Raw genomic sequence first — 24,988 nt, forward strand, 5'->3', positions numbered from 1 at the left:
AAGATCTAAGCTATCCTATCTCTTAAGTTGGACCAGACTGCTTACGGTGTGCCAATTTAATTTAAAATCGGTTCAGTAGTTTAGGAGTCCATCGCGGACAAACATCGTGACAGGAGATTTATATATATTAAGATATAGTTAATTTAAAGGTGGTTTACCACCAGCACTGTGTGTTGTAGCATTCAGTGAGGCTAAAGTAGGCTCCGGAACTATGTGGCTTTTTCACCAATACTAATATACTAGCTCGCATATTAGTGTAGTTGGCAGAGTCACTTAAAATATACATACTTGACGTTTCAAAAGTGCTTATAAAGTAGGCCTACTTGAAACAATATTTTTAACTAAGCTAAAATGCGTAGTTCCACTCCAACAAACATCTCTCTTTACAAAAACAGCAGCGTTTTTACCTCAACGTCTTAGCAAGCCTTAGCTATGGAAAAACAATAACTTTTTGGTGTATTTAAAACACGTCCTTTTAGCTATATAGTAAGTAAGCTATGTAGCAAAACGGATGTGTGTGGCACATCACCAGTGAAAAAGTAGCTTCACGTGGTTTGTATGGAAAATTAGTATGTAAATATTTAATAATATAATCGCCAGTTATTCAGCGTTTATCGATATTTCTCAGGGGTAAAAGAATACGAGTTTGAACCTTTCTGTCTGAAAGCGGGCATATGTTATCGCGGAATGTTTTGACTCGAAGAAAATCAGAAATTTTATGCGGAAGACTCGGCTTACAGCCATTAAATAATGGAAAATATGAATAGCTAAGATTAACTTATCTTTAGAAAAAATATCATAATAAAAGTAGGCCAGTATTTATTTACATAAACGCAATCGATACTAATGTTATAAATGAGAAATTGTATCTGTTTGTATGTTTATTTATAACCTATGTTCGGCGCATTCACATATACGACATACTGCACATATAACGTGAACCGTAAAGGAAACCTTTTGCACAGGATTAAATAAAATTAAATAGGGCTAGAAATATCTTGACGAAATATTGCGTAGCGTAACCTTATATCTTGGACACAGACGTATTCGGGATATAAGGTTACATTAATTATTCCTTCAGCCAGCGAAATAAAACGATACCTGTTTCATGAAATAAAAAAAAATAAGCGCGGGCAAACCACGACTCCGACACCTAGTAATTTGATAAGTAGTAGGTTTAGACATACGGGCATTATCTCATTGGACTATTTCCTGGAGTATAGTCGCTCTACCAGCTGTCCACGTATCATAGATAGCACTTTTATCATAGATACGAGTAAATATAGATAAACGATACCTACTCGTATATGCAGTTCACTACGTTTTGGTAAATAATACATAAAGTTTGGGCTTACTCGTATTTAAATCTTTATTTATATGCTTATATAAATATTTAGATCATAAAAGGAAGTCTCCTAGTCCTATGTTAATCTAAATGAGACAGAGTCATTCTTGGTTTCCACGATACAGGCAACCTAGTGTGGAGACCACTAGCATTTGATTTTTGTAATCTTATTGAAAATAAAGTTTTTTTTTTTTTATTATTTAAATTATTTGTTTCAATTGTATCGCTTCTAATGATTTATTTCAAGTAGTCCTAAATATAATTACAACTAGAAAACAAATAATAATAATTACAAACTAACATAAATATTTACAATAAATATAAGTGGTCCAACTATTCACTTATGTTCACGGTACCAAAATTGCTGGCGCTATTGCCCCTTTGAATTGCTAGACTTAGCCGTTGGGCTAAATAAGCGCCAGCTCCTGGGTCCCCAGACGTCAAGACCTGTTTTTGGGATGCGATGTTAATACATTCTCTATAACGATATAAGGCGTTTCCTTGCTGCAAGCAAACAACGAAGATATAGTTCCAAAATTGAATAAGAACAAAATATGGTAACTAAATTTCTTGTTATAAACTACTGACATATTATTTAATACTTGATTGAGTAGACGAGGACTGGTTAACGAATATTTTTATAACCTTGACAATTTTAGTAAATATTGTTACAACATTGACAATTACTTTTAATATCTTCTATATAACGCTATAAGGCGTTTTCTTGCTGCAAGCGAACGATGAAACTGTAGTTCCAAAATTGAATAAGAACACAATATATTTACTACGAATTTTTTGTTATAAATTACTGAGATGTTCTTTAATACCTAACAGAGTAGGCGAGGACTAGTTAACGAATATTTCAAAAAAAAATTCAAAATTCATTTATTTCAAGTAGGCCTAATACAAGCACTTTTGAAACGTCAAGTCTGTCCGTGTGTAGTGACTCTACCACCGGTTCGGAAGGCAGATTCTACCGAGAAGAAGCCGGCAAGAAACTCAGCAGTTGCTCTTTTCCAACATCAAAAATTTACATTTATATTTCAACATTCATTTTTCTATCTTGTGAGATGAAAGCGGAGCCGGATGCTTCCAAGCAACCTTGTCATTAAGAATTGATCTTGATTGAGAGAAGATATTGCTATTATCATTAACCTAGTTAACAAATATTGTTTTAACCTTGTCAAATACTTTTATTACGATTTACCTAGTTATCGAATACCGCTATTACCATTAATATTAAAAGATGTAAAAAAAGCTTTTTTCAAATAAAAAAATTGTATTTTTAGACAAGCTTTTTGATGTTACGAGTATACCAATTCAGACTTTGGTTTTACATCAGCAAATAAAACTGTGTAGGCATATGAAATTTTGTGTGGGTTAACTTCATTAATGTTTAAAGCTAAACGTTCATTACGATTCGAATCGATTTCGACGCACATATCGAAGTGGTTTAGTTTCCATCAGAAATCAAGGTGTTGCGGCCAGGGGAGGTGAGGGTGGGGTGGCTACTGGTAACACCGCAACACCCTACGCCTCCTCTATATTTAAGTGCATTATACGTAAAACAAAACCACCCTGGGGGGTTGCGCCCGGGTAGTTGTGCATTTGGGCCTAATCTACCCCCAGTGGGGTGCAGGGATGTTACTATTGATTGGGGTGTGTTAAAGGGTTAAATTCATGTGTTCTTTGAAGTTGCTCGTATGTGAATTTCGGGGTAAGTTTGGGGGGTTTCATAATTTTGAGCCATAGTTACGCGTAGTTAGTTGCTGAATTCAGATAGGTATGTATTTCTATATTCAAAATATAGCTACATGAATCTTCGTTTTCAGTATTGATTTTCGTTGTTTATGTAATGAACTGTTAACACGAACAACTTCATTAAACTAAATTTACTCTGACCAAATAATTATCATAATATTTTAGGTCGTATGATTAATTTTAAATAGGGACATTACCACCCACTCCTTTCTGCAGATATACATGAACGAGTAAATAATGTGCTTTATTATGTGCTTGGTATGCAAATTTTATAATGTGATGTAAAACTATTAAATTTACTATAATAGACGGTGTAAATCGGTTGCATAGTAGCCGATTAGCGCAGTGGGCAGCGACGCTGCTTTCAGAGTCTAAGGCCGTGGGTTTGATTCCTACAACAGGAAAATGTTTTTTGTTATGAACATGACTGTTTTTCAATGTCTGGGTGTTTATTTGTGTATTATGTATATTATTCATAAAAATATCCATGAGTCATCTTAGTACCCATTACACAAGCTAAGCTTAATTTGGGACTAGATGGCGAAGTGTATACACACACCGTAGTATATTCATTGATTTACTTTAAAGTTACCGAATGCTCTGTTTTCATCTTTCAAGTGTCAAATTACTGATGAGTGATAGAGAAAAAAAAACGTTGTATATCTAATCATCTTTTAAAAGACCACGATACAATTTATAAACACAACAATTAAACGCTTGCCAAAATAATTTAATTAAGACTTTTCTGTAATACAAATTTTTATGTAGCAAAATTATCATCATAAATAGTCTATAAAAGTCCACTGCTGGCCTCTCTGAACGGAGGGGTTTGCCCCATAGGCAGATGCGCTGATGATCGCAGTAGATGGTAGTGGATGGTGGTGATAGATTACGCTGTGGCCCGTTATCTTTCTTTAGTCTTCTCGAACGACATCCGCGGGAAGAGCAGGGGTGGTGACATATGGATTATGTTCTGTCGTCACCAAATGGCACGTAAATAAATATGTGACACCCAAAAAGAATATAAGTATATTGTTAAATTATTACTATATTTATATTGCAGAAAAGAGCTGTACGGTCAATATATAAACTTAAATCACGTGAATCCCTCCGTGAGAAGTTTAAAAAAATAGGCATACTTACTGTAGCTTCACAATATATTTATAACAATATAGTATTTGTAAGACAACATATTAGTCTTTATAAACAAAAAGTGGACATAAACAGTCGACTTACAAGAAATGGTCATAAATTAGTGTCATCTGCATATCGTCTGCGTAAGGTACAGGGATCATTTGTGGGATTGAGTATACGCTTTTATAATATGATTCCTAAGGTGATTTTGGACCTGCCAATGCACAAGTTTAAAGAATTTGTTAAAACACATTTATTAGAGCGAGGTTACTATACAATTGATGAATTTTTTAATGACAAGGTTGCTTGGAAGCATCCGGCTCCGCTTTCAGCTCTCACAAGATAGAAAAATGAATGTTAAAATACAAAATGTAAATTGTTGATGTTGGAAAAGAGCAACTGCTGAGTTTCTTGCCGGCTTCTTCTCGGTAGAATCTGCCTTCCGAACCGGTGGTAGAATCACTACAAACAGACAGACTTGACGTTTCAAAAGTGCTTATATTAGGCCTACTTGAAATAAATGAATTTTGAATTTTGAATTGAATTATTTATTTAATAAAGTCGCTGCTAAATTAGAGAAGTTTTCGCCGTTTCTTCTTAGTTCTTTTATTTTCAAAACAGAATCACCTAAATTACAATTAACTTATAAAAGGGTCAGAAAATGCAATTTTTTATTAACATTTTAAGATAATTTACTCACGAAATTTAGATAGCATTTATCCGTTTTTTTCTAGTATGATTTCAGATATAGTATATTCCTGGTAAATTTATAACTATGTGAAAACTAATAACAACAATTCAAGTAGCAATAATACACGAGGACGTACGGAAACATTATATATAGCTGGCTGCACATTTCCTTCACTTTCGCTTGCGTTTCACGCACGCACAGGCGTAAAACGGTTCACCTAGTTTTCGCCCCCCTCCCCTCCTCCTTTCCGTGCAAGATTGATTTTCACGCATTTCACTTGCACTTTCAGCGGGGGTGGTACAACTGTCTCGCTCTATCGGCCCGCACCGACCTTGAAATAGGGAGGCGCACACAGACGTCTCGTTGGATCAGGGTTGTCGATCGTATATTTATATTTTATTATTTTAATGATCAATTAATTTACTGTTACTTTCTGATAAGTTGGAGTTATTTCAGTATTCTTTAGTACTTAATGAGAACTTTTATTACCAACAAATTGACGTACGTCGATTAAATGGAGTTCAATAAAGTTTAGTTTTGAATCAGGTATTAATTATTACATTTTAATGATCAATAAAAATAAAATGATCAAAAAAGAAAAGTTTCTTCTTTACTCAACATATTATAAAAATTAGAAAATAGCAAATTATATTTATTTTCTGCTTGATTTTATCTTTGTGTTCCACCTATAGTTAAACCCTTTTCTATAACTATGCTAGCTATGTTTATTTACATACTAGGTATTTTTTTTCAACTTCTAACAATGCGTCTAGCGAAGGCATCTAGCCTTTTACAAAACATAATTGGATGATATTTCCAATTAAAAAAAGATTAAGTTATTTAATGGTGATTGTGTCTCGTAGAATCCGCTTTTTGGTATTTCATATTGAGCAGATTGAGTGTGGTATCATTAATAAAATTGGAATGCCTTATTTCGGCAGTTGACAACCCTACACAGCGTAGCACGTCTACGCAGTGTGTAGGTGTGCCTGGAAACGGGGTTATTCAATCCCCCCTACGACTCCGTCGCTTTCACTTGCATCCTGTTCACGCACACTTACGCACAGCTTAGTGTATTTTCAGGCGAAATATTCTGGCTTCCAAAGTATCGGGTTTAGGTCGGTACTTTTTAGGGTACCATACCAAAAAGAAACCAAACGTAATTCTATAACAAAACCTACGCTGCCTGGACTTTTGTCCGTTCTTATGTCCGTACTCCGTATCTGTTTATTTGTCTGAAGTCCCTTCACTTTGTAGTATCCACAATTATTGGGAAGCAGTCTTTACGCTCTAGATAACGTAGTGCAACTCTTTTGTAGTGAATATTATGAGTTGTTAGTGATAAAATGACCGAGGCCGACAGTGTAGTCACGGAAGATTATGTGAAGTCGAAATACAAAACTTTGAAATCGTACACCCATTCAGCGGTCAACTCCGGCCAACATTACAAAACCAAATTTAATGATTGGAGCTGTCATATTAAGGCTTTGGAGAGGAACGTGAAGTATTTTAGAAGACCTCTGTGAGGTCGCTTTTAGGCGAAAAACTTTGCAAATTATACAACTATTTTGCTATGTGTTGTTTAATTATTCATATTGTTATGTGGTTCTTGATATACAATAAAGACCTAAATTCTGACTACTTTTTTGCGCACAGGCACAGACATGACTTGTTTGGTTCCTAGTTTAGGCCTTGATGTTCAATTTATTTATTAGTTTGAGTAACTAAAGCTTTTCCCCGCGGTTCCACCCTGTAGCATAATGTTATTTTAAAGCAGAACACAATCCGTGCGGGTATGTAAAAAGTCTGCATTTTTTTAAGGTGAATTATATAATTAGTATGTAAAAAGACGTGAATTTCACTGTCGGAACGTTTACATCTATGAGTAATGAAAAGGGCGCTCGATATTGCTATATGTTAAAGTATTGAAACATTTTCAATTGTTAGTTGATCATCATCATACCAACCGATTAACGTCCAACGCTGGACATAAGTCTTTTGTCGGGACTGCCAAATACTAGACGGTCTTGTTTCGCTTGGGTCTAGCAACCGTCTCCGCGACTCGAGCGATGTCATCCGTCCACCTCGTCGGGAGTCTACCAACGCTGCTTTTACTGAGGTCGCTATTCCATCACCCTGGAACCCTTATGTCCATAGGTTCTCTTAGATATGTGCCACACCCATTGCCACTTTAGCTTTGCGACTCGTTGAGCTATATCTGTAACTCAGGTTCTTCTACGGATCTCCTCATCCCTGATTTGATCACGTAGAGACACTCCTAATGTTGCTCTCTCCATCGCCCGCAGTGTGACTCTAAGCCTTCTTATGAGACCCATAGTCATTCATCATCATCATCGTCATATCAACCGATAGACGTCCACTGCTGGACATAGGTCTTTTGTAGGGAGTTCCAAGTTCCACGGTTCTGAGCCGCTTGGATCCAGCGGCTATCTTCGACGCGCTTAATGTCGTCTGTCCACCTCGTTGGGGGCCGACCAACGCTGCGCTTACCAGTACGGGGCTGCCATTCCAGCACCTTAGTCATTATAGTTAGTTGAATATTAAAAACTAATTTTAATGCCGAATCTATAACTTGGGTCTTAGTACATACGTATTTGGCGAATAAGCTTCATTAGAGCATAACAAAGCGCAACGTTGTGTATGCACATTCAAATTAACGTCGATGAACCTAAAAGCTAGATTTAGTTACGTGCATACTCAAACATAAGTGAACTTCAAAACTTAGTATTTACACCTAATTAACTAGCGGTTCACTTCGTACTTTGACTACGTTACAATACATTTTTTTGTCTAAAACTAGATATTTCAATTCAATAAAATATATTCTGAATTATAACTAAACTTTAAAATAAACTAAAGAATAAGATCAGTAAAAAAATCGATAGCCTTCAAGATTTCATTCTGTTAGCTATAAACCGTGTATCGCTGTATAAATATCCCAAAAGTCGGCGCTAGATAAGCGTTAGTAGGTCTCTGAATGGGGCCAATGTCGATGTTGCAAGCGTCGACCAATGTCGTGCGTCCATTTCCTCGTTACCGCCTGCGCGCGCGCAACGTGCGCTCGCGCAACATGGATGATGCATTCTTTGCTCTATGTTCTAGTGTAGGGTGCCCATCTTTGATTATAACAAAACGGGATCATTGATGTAAGGTATAGCAGATGTAAAACATTATAATAAAAATTCAAAAAAAAAATCTTTAATATTTTTCAACCAGACATATACATCGCTTTAAGAATAGTAAAAAGGCATAATATCAAAATTTATGGAAAGCACACAAGGCGGCGATTGAAATAGAATACTAAGGAATCTACAAAAAAAACGAATAAAAACAATTTACAATAATAAAGCGATCATTATCGATATAATTAAAATCGCACTAAAGGACATTTGTGCTTGGTTACAATGAAACTCAAGGATGTTGTTATTAAACCTTGTTCGTGCCGAAGAAATGTTTAAAAATATATACCCGTATTAAGCCTCTTTAACCGACTCAAAAAAATGGGAAGTTATCAAGAATAACCTACGATTATTTGATGATGTTACTTTGTATCTACGTCAATTCTTAATTATATCTAAACTATTTCTTATTTTGATACATTTTAAAGCCCGTCTTGGGAGCAGAAAACACGGTACCCACATGGGCAAATAAATAACTTTCAAATCCATTAAATTATTTCTTATAAAACTTTTATGTACGAATGTTATACAAAAATGTGAAGAGCTTGTTTCGATGTCTTTGGACGCTTACATACGCGGGACTGGTCCGTGTAATCCACAACGTCGAGAGTTTATACATTCCCATAATAGCGTTTCTTTTTATATAAATAAATAATCTGTTCATTTATATGTTGCAAGAAGCAGGCTGGCAGCATAGGACGAGAGCAATTGCAATTCTTCGATTATCAACACATACCGACTTGAAAAAAAGTTAACAAAATTTTTTTACATGTCATACGTTACTTATGATGGCGCAAGCACCAGCACGTTTAAAGTCTTAATATGGTGTCAACATGTCTCAGCGCCATATCATTTCCAATCCTTACTTATTATTTCTACTTACTACTTATCCTATGTATGGAGATAAATAAAATTTAAGAGACTGTCAGTGATTTCAAATAGTAGCTACCTGTTAGCCATAATAATATGAATCAAAACATAGCGAAACTTAATATATTTATCGGTTTTTCTGTCCAGGCTAACGTGAAAAGGGGGTTGGAATTTGTATGGATGTCTCATCTTATTGTGTTTTTGTAGTGACTTTTCAATTCAATTCAATTTTTTTTTCAATTCAATTTTATTTATTTGCTGATACAGGTAAATAGGTGTTACCAGAAAAAATATATGCAGATCTTAACTGTACCACGCCAAATTGGCATGCAAAATATTTTCAGGGTAGTGTTAAAAATTTTAAATTGTTACTACTAGGTACAATTAAAATATTGGCAACTACAATGTTTATAATAACACAATACAATTAATAAAATAATAATTTACAATTAATTTTAAATTAATATGAAACATTTGGATTTAGGGTATCAGAGAAAATGGGAAGTAAACTTCTATTCCTTTTTATTTGCCTAACGCGGAACTTTTATATATACTGGATAGAAGTATTTTAGTTTAGTTAAGAGAATTTATTTCGTTCAACAGAATTGTTTTTGCTATCATCAATAGCCCGTCAACTTTCCCAACGGGAATGGGAAGTCCGGTTTGGTAATCGCAGTATATGGTAGTAGTAGCATAAAGGACGCTACTGCCCGTTCTGTGTTATTTACCCTTAGTCGCCTCTTACGACATTCGCTGGGTGAGGAGGGGGGTCGGTTACTTTTATTAAAAAGACAAAATCAGCATTTAGATTAACAGTTTTTTTTTTCAATATAATACCTTTTTAAGCTATATTTGCAATAACAACTTTAAGGGTTATAAAAAGGATATGAATATTTGTATGAAGAAGTTAATATTGAATTGGATGTTACTGTTATTAGCGCAAGCAAAGTTACGAGTAACATCTGAAAAGTTATAAAAAGCGTCCTTGAAACAATTTTGTGATTACGATCTTGCTACTATAGGTTGTAAAACTAAACGTTCTAGGCCTAGGTCAGTTGAGTTACCATTAAAATAACGACCTTTGGTTTGGAAATAAAAATGCTAATCGGAATAACTCTTAATTTAAACGGATATATTAATTAATTATCAAGTTTATCGATTCGCTAAGCCTAACAAAATTAAATTAAAAAAACTATAGGCGTTTATTTTAAACTATCTGCCACCCGCAACTTCGACTGTAACTGGCAAAGCTATCAAGGTGCTTTTCAAAACATTAATCACGTCGATGGGCGTCCACTGCTGGGCAAATGTTGTGCCAAATGCGTAAAAAGCCGTTTGTTTTTTTCATCACACGACACATACTTTACGTCTGGCAAATTATTTTATAATACAAGTTGAATAACAAAATTATAATAAACTATTTGATATTTTAATAGTTTTTATTCAAAAGCTTAGGCTTTCACAGTATTACATGATAGCTGAGCTACTAAGCCAAAGCGTTCTTCTTTTAAAAATGTGCAATATTTAACTTTCGACTTTCAATGGCTTTTTTATTTAGCTTATAGATTAAAGATTCGATCCGTGTCATTTTGAAGTTATACTTATTTTTAGCCCGATGGAGAAAAATGATGAGAGTGAATTTTTACGATGCGCGCGCACAACGACACCTGAATTCTACATAGTAAAGTTAGTTCCAGGTGTCATGAAAATCGATAACTAGGTTCAAGTTGTATATTCTAGTAATTTTATATTTAGAACACGTGTTTCGTTACAGTACAAACAGTGTGAATAAATAAAAAGGTATTATTACGTAAAAAAAAACCTTTTTTATTTAAATAAAATCGTTTTTAGGTTAGGTTTAAAGATATTTATTTCCATAAAAGACACAAGTCACTTACATGGAAACAGCAATTAACAGTAACATAATTAAAATATCTAAGTGTCGATCGTAATGTGTAATTACAAAAAGTTGTATTACTCATTTCATGTATTTGAGTTTAAGGTGGGTAGTTCTGGATAATATGTTCCGATAGCTTAGTTTTAAATACATGAAATGAGTTTACATGTTTTAAAGTAGACGGCAAGTTGTTGTAAAGCTGTGCACCCTCATACGTGAACATTTTTTTTCCAGTATTTGTTCTAGTCCTAGGTAGAACTAAAAGACTTGCACGGCGCGTGCGAAGGGGACGTGCTGTCAGTTGCTTCAACGTTATGAACGATAGGCTAGTATGGAGTGAGCGTTTTATAATTTTTCTAAGAAGAATGCATGTATTATAAATGTATAACTGTTTTATGGTCATTAGCTTGGTTTCTTTATATATTTGTGAAGTGGGGGTTAAAAAGTTGTAGTGGAATAGAACTTTGATAATTTTGTTTTGTTGTATTTGGAGATCAGCTAATTTAGTTTTAGCAGCGCTGCCCCATATTTGTATTAGATAAAGTAGGTGCGGTTTGACTAGAGAATTATAAATGGTGTAGCGTATCTGGCGTGGAATACACCGGACAATTCGTCTAAGCGAGCCAGTAAGAGATGACAATTTTGTTCGTATATGTTCAATCTGGGCATTCCACGTCAGACCACTATCCATTCTAAGGCCTAGGTATTTTTCGCAAGCTTTCTCCTGAATTATTATATTATTAATTTTTAGTGCGTCATGAGAAGGAATTACTTTGTTTCTTGATTTGAAAATAACGTAGCATGTTTTTGATATATTTATTGTAAGAAGATTATATTGGAACCAAGAGAATAATTTGTTTAAATCTTCTTGAGCATGGGCTACTATTTGTTGTATTGAGGAGCCAAAGTAAAACAGACATGTGTCATCCGCGTACAAAGACACATGCCCATGTAAGCCTATATCGCGGATATTATTTATATAAGTCAAGAATAGCAAAGGTCCTGTTATGGAGCCTTGTGGAATCCCACATGTGATTGGACGTTTTGTACTTTGGGCGTTATTAATTTTGACTATTTGAAATCTATTAGTGAGGTAAGATTGAAACATTTGGAGCGCTGTGCCATCGACACCAATGTGTTTTAACTTTTTTATGAGGAGACTGTGGCTAACAGTATCGAAAGCTTTTTTTAAATCAATGAACACGCCAAGAACTATGTTTTTGTTGTCAATGTTAGATTTAATTTTTGTTACCAGGTCCACTGTTGCCGTTAACGTATTGCTTTTGGGTCTGAAACCATACTGGCGTTCAAAAATGAAATCAATGCTTTTAAGATACTGTTCCAAACGGCTATTTATAATTTTCTCAAAAATTTTGGAAATAGTAGGCAATACAGAGATCGGTCTGTAATTTCCTGGGTCTGTTTTAGCCCCTGATTTGAAAATTGGTGTAACTTTAGCAATTTTTAAGGAATCCGGAAATTTACCCAGTTTTAACAATTTATTGAGACAGTTTGTAAGCCTATCACTAATGAGGTTTTTTATACATTTTATTGATTTAGTAGATATTCCATCAAGGCCGGTACTAGAGGTCGAATCAAGGCTATTTATGATTTTTAGGATTTCGTCGGAACTGCAAGGATCTAGAGTTAATAATTTTGAATTTGTCATTGTTTGAGGTAAAGCTTGTTCGTAATCATCGTGATAATGTTTTGGTATTTCATTTGCTAACAGAGGTCCAATTGTTGCAAAATATTTATTAAATTCTTCACAAATTTCTTTAGCATTAGTGATATGTTTGGATTGTATTATAAGTTTTGAAGGTGCAGGGCTTTCTTTAATTGTGTTACAGGCTAGATTATTAACTAATTTCCACATTTTCTTTGGTTTTTTAGTTAATTGAGTAAATTTATTGTAATAGTATATGTCTTTAGTATTTTTAATTAAATTAGCTAAGTCCGTCTTGTATGTTTCAAATTTTTTTTCCAGTGTTCTATCTAACGGGTTGCACTTGAGTTCTTTCCATAGTAGATTCCTTTGCTGTATTCCATCAATTATATCCTTACATATCCAGTCTTTTTGAGGTGGGTTTAGTATTTTAGTCTTTATTATTTTACTTTTATTTATATGATGTTTGATACTATTTTCGAGAAGCATGTAGTTATCATCACTGTTATTTAATCTAATTTCCTTAGCCGTGGATTGCAACTTATCATAGTCTATTGCTTCAAATTGGGTTCTGATTTTTGGTGGTTGTCTGATTTTTTTTAGTTCGATACAAATTTGCTTATGGTCCGACATAGCGGATTCAATTATTGCCATGTGGAAATAATCATTCTTTAGATTGGTACTTACGTGATCTATAATCGATTTTCGCGTTGAAGACTCTCTTGTGCAGTACTTCTTTGTGATTTTATTTAGTATTGTAAATCCAGCTTCATTTAATAGTGACTTATATTGTTTAGTCTGTTTGTTAGTTGTTAATAGATCTATGTTAAAATCCCCAAATACTATCGCTCTGTTTCTTTTTTGTAATTGGTTGCTAAAAGTTTCAAGAAAATTTTGGTAATTTGTGTGACCTGGGTTGTATATAATGCCAATTTCTACTGAGTAATTTTCTAGTCGAATCCATAAGTAATTATTTCCGTCTAGGTATTCTGAATCGGACATGGAATGTTTCAGGTTGTTGTGTATGTATGCAGAGACTCCTCCGCCCTTTTTATCTGGCCTATAATTATAGTAGTGAGTATAGTTAGGTAGTTGCAATGCCAGTGCTTGTGTTTCGTTACTGATCCATGTTTCGGTAAGTAGGATTACATGAATTTTTGTAGGCAAAGCCTTGAGTATACATTTAAGTTCATCAAATTTGCCTTTTTTGCATATGCTTCTGGCGTTTAAATAGAAGAATGTTAGGCGACATTTAGAGCATTGTAAGTCTTCATAATTCGTGAGTAGTTGGTATGTGTTTTTAACACTTGTAGATGTGTCCGTGGCCGTATTTAATGGGGGGAGTTTTTTGAGTTCACTTTTATGATGCTAGGTATTCCGTTGATATACTTAATAGTCAGGTCCGTTTCTCCATCACCCACACGACGTGCCAAATCCTCTTTTAAATTCCGGAAGTGCTTTTGTTGGGCCGGAGTTTGGTCCGAGTAAATTTTGATGGGTTCTGAAATCTTATCTTTAGCACGCAGGAGCTGCTTTGCGGTAACCTTACTTTCGTAGCAAACTTTAACTCTTCTGGTTTTCGTATCGCGGTATTTACCAATTCGTATAACTTTAACGGGCGGGGGGACGTCATGAACTATTGAGCGAGTAATTTGAATGACATCGGCTTCATCTTTGGATGCGCGCTCAGTGGCGCTAGCTGTCGTTTGTTCGGGAAGACCTGCAATGATGACATTTCGTTCCCTCTCGCTGCGTTCCTGAACTTCACGTATCAGCTTTTCGTCTAGGTGCGTTCGTGGTTCCCATCTGCCCGATGGAGCAGATGCGCATCCTTCAATATTGGTTTCTATGGTATTAATTCTGCTATCGCTCGCCAAAATCTTTGTCTCTAGTGCAGCCATTTGTGCTTTGATTTTACTTTGTTCCACTTTTATATTTAACGATGATGATTGTATGCCACCTATTTGATCCTTGATGTCGGTAATATTCTCCTGAATTAAATTAGTTGATTTTTCAGAGGTTTCTTTAATTTCGGCCATTTGAGCCTTAACTTCAATAATGTTATTTTGCATTGTTGTCAGAATTTTTTCATTACCATCAGTGTATTTCTCCAATAATAAAGCCATGCGGCTTAACTCAGAACGCACTTCTTTTAATTCAATGCTACATTTGCAATCGTGTTCAAAATTATGTTTCCTCTTTCGAAGAGTTATCGTAGAGTCCGTCTCCATGGTACTTAGCTTAGATAAGTCCGGTTGCGATCCACCGCCAGTTGCTGTACTTGTCGTTGGACGTAGTAAACTCATTGTAGGCACTTACTTGAGGTGCGTTAGGTATTCACTGCGTGTTAAACGTTACGCTTCGTATACACTGCACGCAAACGTAGGCTAAGTTATTTTGTATCGGGCCGAAATGCAGCAATGTTTTTCGAACTTCGTAAGAGATTCGGTTATCGCTGTCCACAATAGGTATCAAGGCGCTGTGCGAGCGGGACGAAAATTAGCAGTCTATACTCGTTCCCCGAGGGGGTGAAGGGAGCCCCTTAGTGGCCCTTGCGCGCACGTCGCTCTCGATGTATGATTTTTGAAGTTTGGTACGTATGGTTAAAAGGAACGAATTACGATCACTGATATTTTGGTAATTGAACTTTAAATTTGAGGACATAAGGTTTAGAATTGATGATCACTATTTAGATATTTTGTAATTAAAAAGAATCACACGTCTACTTCAGACGAGGTACGACCGATCACCGTTTTTATTCATTTTAATATTTATCCTTAATCACTACTGCATTTTAGTTATTTTTTTTATACGCCAAAGAAGTATAACTTCTAACGCGTGTACATAAGTACACACTCTTTTTTTTTTTAATATGAGTTCCAAAACGGTTATTTCTTCCATTCCGTTTTGGCGTGATGATTGAACATTAATCCAAACGTTCGCATATATATATTTTCTAAATACACTAGTAGAATTTGTATTGATATTGATTTCCGAGTAATGTTTTGGCATTTAGTTTGAAATACCATTTTCTTCATAGTAAAAGCTCGTGACTCTTAGGAAATGGCCGGTCAACTATAATGTGCTGATGATTGACAAAATACTAATTATACAAACAAATAATTACATTTATGATTTGTGTATATAAATAACGATTCTGTCATTCACTAATCCTTACTAATATTATTTATACCTATATAAATATATATGTAATAGGGTGCATTTCTATTTCCTATTTTCTTGTCACTTATGTTTGGTTCAACTATAGCACCAATTATCTTCTACACAGGTTTTAGTCCGTTCATAGAATTCTTATCTGAGGCGTAGGCGTGAGCCTCATGTGCCTGTAATTAATTAAGAAAATATGCCATTTACGTAGTTTCTGCTGCTTATGAATTTTAGTACCAAACGCTGTTGAATACATGCGGAAGACGTCATATGGATTTCTTAAGCGAACTCCTATTTTGAGTTAAGCGCTCGAAATTCTTCATCGTATTCCAATTTTAAATTTCGTGTTCGAAATTCGTCTGAGCGACTACGCCTAGGCTTTATAAGCGGCCAGAATTATCAGATAACGACAGGAACACGTGATGGGTGCACGTGAAACCTTGCCACAGAATAGATAATAGTATTACTACGTAAGTACCGTATATAAGCGTTCATTGACGTAGTTTGGAAAACGGTAATAGAACCATATGGTGACTTTCCCGGTGGAGTGCCGATCGTTGTGGTCTTCTTTGGTCTAGTCTAGGCTTCAGCTGGAGGTAATTACATCCTGCTATCGAAGTTTTGCCGCCAAACTTGAAGTATCTCACAACGTTCAACCGATAATTAATTAATGCTTTTATATATCTTAAGGCTATAACATACACTTTACTTGAACTTAATTATTAATTATTGATCATTGTAGTTTTTTTTTCATTAATATAAGTGTTATTATTATATTTATAAAACAAAAAAATTTAACTATAGCCTAAACTGAATAAAGATTTGATTGATTGATTGACAGACGTCCAATGTTGGACATAGATCATTTTAAGGATTTCCATACTCCACGGTCTTGTGTCCAGCGACATATTCCGACGACGCGCATCTTTTTTTTCTCGCTCGGAAATACTGTACTATTATTAATTAGATAGACGGATTTAAACCGGTATGTTACTAATGTGTCCACTCTTGAAAATGCTTGGTGGGTATTTTTGTTTGCCCATCTAGCAGTTTGCCGCTCGTCAGCTTCCCTCTGGCGGCAGCGGGTATTTTACTAGCTACCCGTCACTTTCCAAGCCTCTACTGTCTGAGGTACTGTACTGGATTTAAGCTACCCTGATCCTCTCCTCGTTTGCTTGAGCCCAAGCAATTTGCTGGGTTGGTTGGTAGACGTCCGGTAAGTATACAATGGGTACCCCGGGCGTCTAACAAAGCCAACGAGAGGGCCATGCCATGGTTGTTTTAGTTTGGGTGTATATACCTTTAGAGCTTTCCCATATAACCTCCATCCTACCCAAAGGTAGGATAGGTATATAAGGTAGCCATAAAGCTTTTCCACCAAGCAAAAAAAGTGGTCTAACTACAGTGCGTTATCCAACGCGGTATCGCCAACCTTGGGACCCCAAAGTCCATCTTTCCATCGTCATTCTTTGCATGGATGAGTACTATCATAAATGTAATACCTATTATGAATTTATGAAGTTTGACCATCATATAATTGCCAATAATAATGTTATCTATACTTTAAACTCAACAGGCGATTATCCTGAAGTTATTGAGACAAAAATAAATAAATATCGGCCAAGTACGATATCATACACGTGCTCCCAAGGTTCCGCACTCCAGTCGAAAAAGTAAAACGTATCTTAACGTAATTAACAAGAATTCCATTTATATAAAACTGCATATCAAACTTTGATTATGCCGTTATTTTTATTGCTGATATCTAAAATAACTATCTAAACCAGATTACTGGTAAAATTGTTTATTTTCCTATTTAAATAATTTTAACAATTGCGATTAGAAAAAGATTACTATCTTTCTACGTTGCCGGTGTAATTACAGGCATATGCGTGATGAGGCTTAACACCTACGCCTTATGTAGATGGACACATGGCGGCACTTTTTGAAGACGTGTCCCCTAACGCCCCGTTATGTGTGCTCTGTTTAAATTTAATAATAATAATAATAATAAATTCTTTATTGCACACACAAAAACAAAATACAAAGAAACACATTTACAAAAATAATTAAAAAAAAAAAAAAACTAGTTTAAATTTCTGATTGGTCCATCAATTATAACTATAAAAGAAGTTTTGTTTTATTTAAATATTAGTGGGTCGCTTTTATACCCAATAGCTATAGTAGTTGGTGAAATAATTCTCTGAGATGGGCGGACGGGCGGCAAAGTCTTTCCACGAGGGTTCAATTTTTACGGTTTTAGAGGGGAACCCTAAAAATGATTGTTATTTATACAGCGGCGCCGTTTTATTAAGGAAGTTAGCACGTAAGGCCATTGCCAAGGCGACTGACATTCGGTGGATTACCGAATGATTATGCGTTCGTTATTGTAGTATGTTGAGCACAATCTTATTATCACAAAGAATTCAAAAAAAAAACCGACTACCGATATAAATGTTATACCAACTAAAAAGTACATACATTTTTGTATAAATCAATTGTTAGCAAGTGACACCGACTATTATGTATGCAATAGTAAAGCACTTCAAATACCAGTTTTTCAGTTTAGTTTATTATATAGGAAGAACATTAATACTACGGATTTTAGCAATAGAAATTGACTGTAGGATTGATTGTCTCTCGTGGTATTAGCTCCGGTGTTTCGTGTGTCGAAAAAAAATCCTCTCAGGCGAGATTGCTAACAGGAGCTAACTTGTAGTAAATCATTAAAAAAAACTACTCTAGTCCATTCGCTACATTTTTTACGTGCCTTATACATATTTTTGTTACTTTTTAACCTAAAACTTTCATCTGTTACGTGTATTTTTGATCCTTCTGTACATAAACTCTATTGTGTTAATAAACCATTGTTCTGTAACGCCGAGTTGTTTGCATTTTGTATCTGTCACCCATACTGGCTCGACTTATCCAGACCTATCCGGACTGACGTCCACAATAACTGGCATCCAAAGGCCAAAGAGGGCAAATCTACGTAAGCTCTCAACGTAGGAGCGTTTACATTGGCTACCAACGTGGGGTCTTTTACATTTGCTCCCAACGTAGAGGTGTTTTACATTGGCGCCCAATACAATGAATATCCTTTAGATAGCCATATTTTTGATATCTGTTGAAAGAAACTTCGTCCGGTTGAAAATGCTATGGTTATGTTCAGGGCAATTTATTTCCTTCTCGAACTTGCCGCGTAACATAATAGAGACTAAACAAACAAATAACTCAACAAAAAGTCATCAAATTAATTTAATTACTTAACATAAATTTGGGTGCGAGTATAAAGTGCAAGAATTTATTTACGAAACGAATAGTGAACAAGGAAGTGTTTTATAATCCGTGGGCAGAGTTCGTAGGAGCGGAACGCACTATCTCAACAGGTCACTTACAGACTAGGTTAATTAATAACGTTAAACGGTTTTTTTAATAACGGTAATAAAATGTTTTTTAATTGATGCAAGTTTTATTTATCCGATAATCCGAGCATATTTTGTCCTATAGCAGATTGGATATGAATGCATTATTAATAGAGGTTTGAATTAGTAACTCTAATAAAATTACGTAATATTTAAGCGTCGGTGTCTATTATTATTTATTAGTAAAAGGCTTATTGTTTTTGTTGAAATAGGTGAAATAATACAGATTCTGTATACAGGTACTTTTTGAATCAACCGTTAATAATTCAACAACTTGCCTTTAACTTTTTTAACACGGCTAAGGCCTAAGTCTAGTACAGCTATGTTTGGAGTCATTCAATTAAATAAAGATATCATGTATTTTGACTAGCGAAGCTTAAAAACAATTTTTCTTAGCACTAATAATTGCTAGTTATAAAATATAGCAGTAGTCAGTTTGAGGCATCTGGATAGTTGCCATAACATCTATCTTTAGTAATTTGTCTAGTTAAAAAGGAAGGACGAAAATAAAAGCATATTTAATACAGTAAAATTGATATTCCTTGCAGCTTCTAATCACTTTTGTGAAAGTTATATATAAACTAATAGCAACCAGCCTGTCCAACAACTACAGTAAGTATTTCACACCAAGAAGTTGATAACAGAAAAAGTACGTTAAAAACAAAACATTATTTTTACAGTAAGTACGTTTGTACTGCACTATATCTGTATAGCTCGTTTGTGCTCAGCCTAATCGACGTGTGACGGAACTCCCAAGGTTGTGCGTTTTTGTTCCGCGGTGTGACGTAACGTTATAAAATATAGGCGCTCTAATATCCCTCAAACACACAGTTATAATTGTTTTGTAACATTTTAAAACTAGGTTTTTATGTGAAGGTAAACGCATGTTTTTACGCATTAATTTTTGATTTATTATTATAATATACCTACTCAGTTTTATGTTAGGGTTCTTATTATACTATAATATATAAAAAATCGATGAAATATATAATCTTGGTTTATTGATTTAGTAATGCTTTATTGTGGCGAGTCCTAAAGACGTGATCATTTATTTATTTTGTCTGACTTTAACGGTGTTTTTTTACTATTACCCTACCGACAAAGATGTGCGTGCATTTTAGCGTTCCGGTACGATGCTGCATAGTAACTGACTGAATATTGGTTCAATATTACGGCCACACCCTAAACCAGGGTAGCCCTCTACTCACTAAGACTGCAATTAAGACGTGACAGACGTGCGCTTTAAATCCTAAGCATTTGAAATCTGAAGGATGAAAATCCCTGTGGTATTTTATTTCAGTTTAAAGTTCACTAACTGTGTGTGTGCGTAAACATTGTACTGTACAACATTTTGACGTATGACGGTAACTCAAGGCTGAAGCGTATTTTGTTTTGAGCTGACGTAATAGGCCAGATGTAGGCGCCGCGAATGCATTTGCAACTACACAATTATTTAAAAATATTTTCTACTATTATATTTTATGTTCGACAAGCTTAGTTTTAGACTTACGAGATTATGGCACCCTGGTTTAGAAAGAAACATCGGTGAAACATCGGCAGTAAAATCAACCCGTATGTCGTACGTCACGGGAAGCGGCATGATGGTATCTAATGCCGTCATGCCCTCTCTACTCTACATTTTTACTTATTTTGTTTCATTAATTATTCTAAGGAGGAAACTCTTTTTAGGTTTTTCAAGTTTTATTCAATACCTAACCTATTTAACTTGTATTAATCATAAATTCTACGTACAATTTTGGTTTACTTTTTTTATACAACTTCACTATCACTTATCATGATCATAAACATTTAAGCAATTGAGCTTTGTTGTGCCATATATGGACTCAAAATCATTACAAGCACAGGAAAACTGTTTTATATATTTTCACTGTTTTGCTTGTTACTGTTTTGAATTCATAACGAATACGTTGGTTTAGTACTAGTATGTATGTAGGTATGGCTCCAGAATTGAACGATCGGGAATTTAAATGCTAGTGGCATTTAAATTGAGCGTTGTCGCAAATAAGTAGTCCGTGTACAAGATTTACGTCAGTTAGTTAAGTAGTTGAATATTTGTGTCTGAAGACCTTAAGTTGAATTATTTGGCACGCTTTTTATGCTGCCGGCGATTTCTTTTCAACTCACTTCTGTCTTTCGCCCCGATGCAGGTGGCCTTCTCGGCTTACAAATCCTGTTTACGGACACGCTTGGCACGTGTAGCTGAACAGATACTCTTTTTAATTACCTTTAGGAACTGGTGGAATTATTACCATACTACTGACCAACTTTCTATAAACGAAATTTGTTAAAATTCAAATAGGTAAGTATTTACGTAAGAATGTGAGTAGTCTAAAGTATAGGAACGATGTGGAGAATTTGTAAATAACACAAACTTTTTAGTGGGTTCTTAAGATCAGTGTTTTAGTTATATTTTTTTATTATTACACTAATGGTTATTATACTTTCATCATCAGCCTATTATTCCTACGTCAGACTGCTGGGAACAAATCTCTTATACCATAGCGCTGAGGATTCGTGACCGGATACGATTTAAGTTTAAGGCATTGCAATTTGCTGTTTTTTAGTATCTTTTGACCTTTTTGGAGAGTATTTATTATATATTTAAAAAAAAATTTAGTGACAGTCAGAAGAAAATAAATAAAATACTCTGGAACGTAGGTAGGTACTGCTTATACAGTAATTTTTATTTAATCCCAAAAAACTTTGTTAGTACTTAGAAAAAACCTACTTAAAAAAGGTATAGGTAGAGGTAACACTTATTTTTTTACATATTTTTTATAAGCTACTACCAATTTTCTTTAAAAATAACTTTAAAAACTATTTTCTTAAATTTTACTGAATCGCAATCATAAGGTGAATAGCCACTGAGTCAAAAATAACATATCCTCTACCCTACCTCTCTTCTTGAGCTGTTTTTAACGCCTTTGGTTGCCTGGAAGAGATCGCTATGTAGCGATAAGGCCGCCAAATTGTATACTTTTTGTTAAATTTTTACTTATATTTTGTTATGTTTATGTGGTGTACAATAAAAGTGTATTCATTAATTCATATCCTTTTTTCACTATAAGAACTACCCAGATTATTGATAGTTTAAGTAATTTTAACCCCCTTTAGCAGCACAAAGCATATTTTTTTATTTATACTCTACATTTGTACACCACATTAAGTTCAGAAAAACATTTTAATATATAGTAAACTAGCTGTTGCCCGCAACTTCGTCTGCGTTTGATTTTGTTTTTAAAGTATTCAGTATCCCTAAGCCTTAAATGAGTATATATAGTAGTAGTATATATATGTATAACATGTGACTGTCAATTAATTATAAACAAATAATTTGCAATTAAATAAAATTGCGACTATAATTAAGGATCTAAGCGATCCTATCTCTTAAGTTGGACCAGACTGCTCACGGTGTGCCAATTTAATTTAAAATCGGTTAAGTAGTTTAGGAGTCCATCGCGGACAAACATTGTGACAGGAGATTTATATATATTAGGATACGATAATTGTTTAAGTTGTTGCTATGGATTTTTATCTGAATTAAACGTTATTATTATTATTATATTTCTTCGTTACAGGTCGCCAGTTCAAGGCACACAAGGTTATCTTGGCGGCTTGCAGCAAGCACTTCCAGGAGTTGTTTGACACGGCACCGCCCAGCCATGCTGGCGCCTGCTACGTGTTCCTCGAGGCGACTACAGCCGACAACATGCAGGCCCTCCTCGAGTTTATGTACAAGGGAGAGGTGCACGTCAGTCAGGATGCGCTTTCCAGCTTTCTTAAGAGCGGAGAGAACTTGCAGGTAATTTCAATTTCATTTATTTCAAGTAGGCCTAATTAATAAGCACTTATCAAACGTCAAGTCTGTTTGTAGTGACTCTACCACCGGTTCGGAAGGCAGATTCCACTAAGAAGAGCCGGCAATAAACTCAGCAGATTGCTCTTTTCCTTACACTTTGTTCTTTTATTTATTTTTTCCACTACATGTTAACTTTGGCTGCATATAACGTGGTTGCAAGTGATAATGCAGTTTTAAAAGCGAGCTGTAAGGGGTACGGCTGTTATATTCTTTTTGTCTGGTAGTCGTGGCTAGTTGCCACTCTACCGACAAGGATGTGCCGCTAAGCGATTAATCGTTCCGGTAAGTTGTCGCGTAAAGCAAAGGACAGACAGTCGTGGGGGAAATTGAAGAGGCCTTCACCCGTGTAGGGGTCCATAGTGAAACTTGATTTTATTATTTACTAGCTGTCCCGGCGAACTTCGTATCGCGGCTCTGAACCTTACCTACTTTTTATGAATGTTATATTTTAATATTTATTAACCTATTCCGGTCTAAGAGAAATCCAAAAAATCAAATATCATGAAAATTGGTCCAGCCGTTCTTGAGTTATAAATGGTGTAACTAACACAACTTTCTTTTATTTATATAGATTACTAAGAATTTAATTTATACATGCACATATATTATAATGTATTAATAATTGATACAAATTTATTATGGAAATAAATAGGCTATAATAATAATAAATAATGGTGTCGCGTAGAAACGGAGGGGTACGGGTTTAATGTAACTGCCATACTCCCTAACAGGTTAGCCCGCTACCATCCTAGACTGCATCACCACTTGGCACCAGGTGAGATTGCAGTCAAGGGTAACTTCTAGAGTAACATAAAGAAATATATATATATATATATATATATATTCAATCATTTGATCTTTACGTTCCGATCATGTACTAAACACAAATTTGTTATCTTCGTAATTTACCTATAAGATGTTTATTATACATAGATAGAAATAGTCTTTGTTGCACAAATTCAAAGAGAAAACACGAAAAAAATAAAAAAAAAAATGTTTTTGTTGTTGTATGTCCAATGTTCATGGTTTTCTTCGTACTTTATAGGTCAAGGGACTTTCAATGGAAATGTCCAACGATGCTTGGGTGAAGCAACAAACACAGCAATCTACAGAGCGTCACCAGGCCCGCGTTAAGACGAGTCCAGTTTCCGGGTCTGGGACTTGCGACGTCCAAGATTCTGCCCAGCCTCAACCCCATCCAACAACATTCGCCGCAATGCCGTACGGTTACCCAGGGTCTGGAGCCATGGGCCGTTACGCCCCACCAGCCCATTTGCCCATACACTCGACTACGCACCGCAGACCAGCTCAACCCAAACCCTCGCCGTCTCAGAGTCCACACACTAGGAACTACAGGTAGGTGTTTATAGCACAGAATATAGAAGTATTCTTAACATGTTCGAAATATGTATTTTTTGAAGACTACATCGACAATTATATCTTACAACCAGTACGAGTTATAATTAATTTATTAATTAAACTAATAAATTAAATTAATAAACGAATTTTTAATTAATTTATTTTTGACATGTATTTATTTTAATTGCATTTATTTTAATTTTGTTACTGATGTACTTGTTGAACTGACGTTAAATTTTTATGGGTGAAGCCTGAAAAAAATGGTTATTATTACTATTATAAAAACTTAAGGATAGGCATACTAAACTTAAGTATACGCATTGTAAGAGTTATAAACAGCCTATCCTTAAGTTTTTATAGCACTATATACTAGTTGAATATAACTTAACCCATTTCATATCATCTGCATACCTCCCGGACATGCACACCACTGCTTACAATCCTAATTATGAAGTCAAAAAAGAAAATAAGTAACTTATTATTTTGTCACTAATAATGTATTAAACTAAATCAAATGAAAACTCACTTTACCGTAGAAGTGTATAGTAAAGTAAGATTTGATTTGATGTCTTAATGTCATAAACATCTGTCA

The 24,988-nt window shown here is 34.9% G+C and overlaps 1 protein-coding gene across 1 annotated transcript in view; it reads left to right on the top strand.

Annotated features, from left to right (window-relative positions):
- LOC120636942 (zinc finger protein chinmo) overlaps window positions 1–24,988 on the top strand; it is a 48,533-nt gene that overhangs the window by 18,985 nt on the left and 4,560 nt on the right. Inside the window, exons 3-4 of the mRNA XM_039908521.1 lie at window positions 22,757–22,980; window positions 24,083–24,393. Coding sequence (XP_039764455.1) covers window positions 22,757–22,980; window positions 24,083–24,393 — 535 coding nt within the window. The remainder of the gene's footprint in view (window positions 1–22,756; window positions 22,981–24,082; window positions 24,394–24,988) is intronic.

This window comes from Pararge aegeria, chromosome 3 (genome assembly GCF_905163445.1).
Source record: "Pararge aegeria chromosome 3, ilParAegt1.1, whole genome shotgun sequence".
In the NCBI taxonomy this organism is placed as follows: Eukaryota; Metazoa; Arthropoda; class Insecta; order Lepidoptera; family Nymphalidae; genus Pararge; species Pararge aegeria.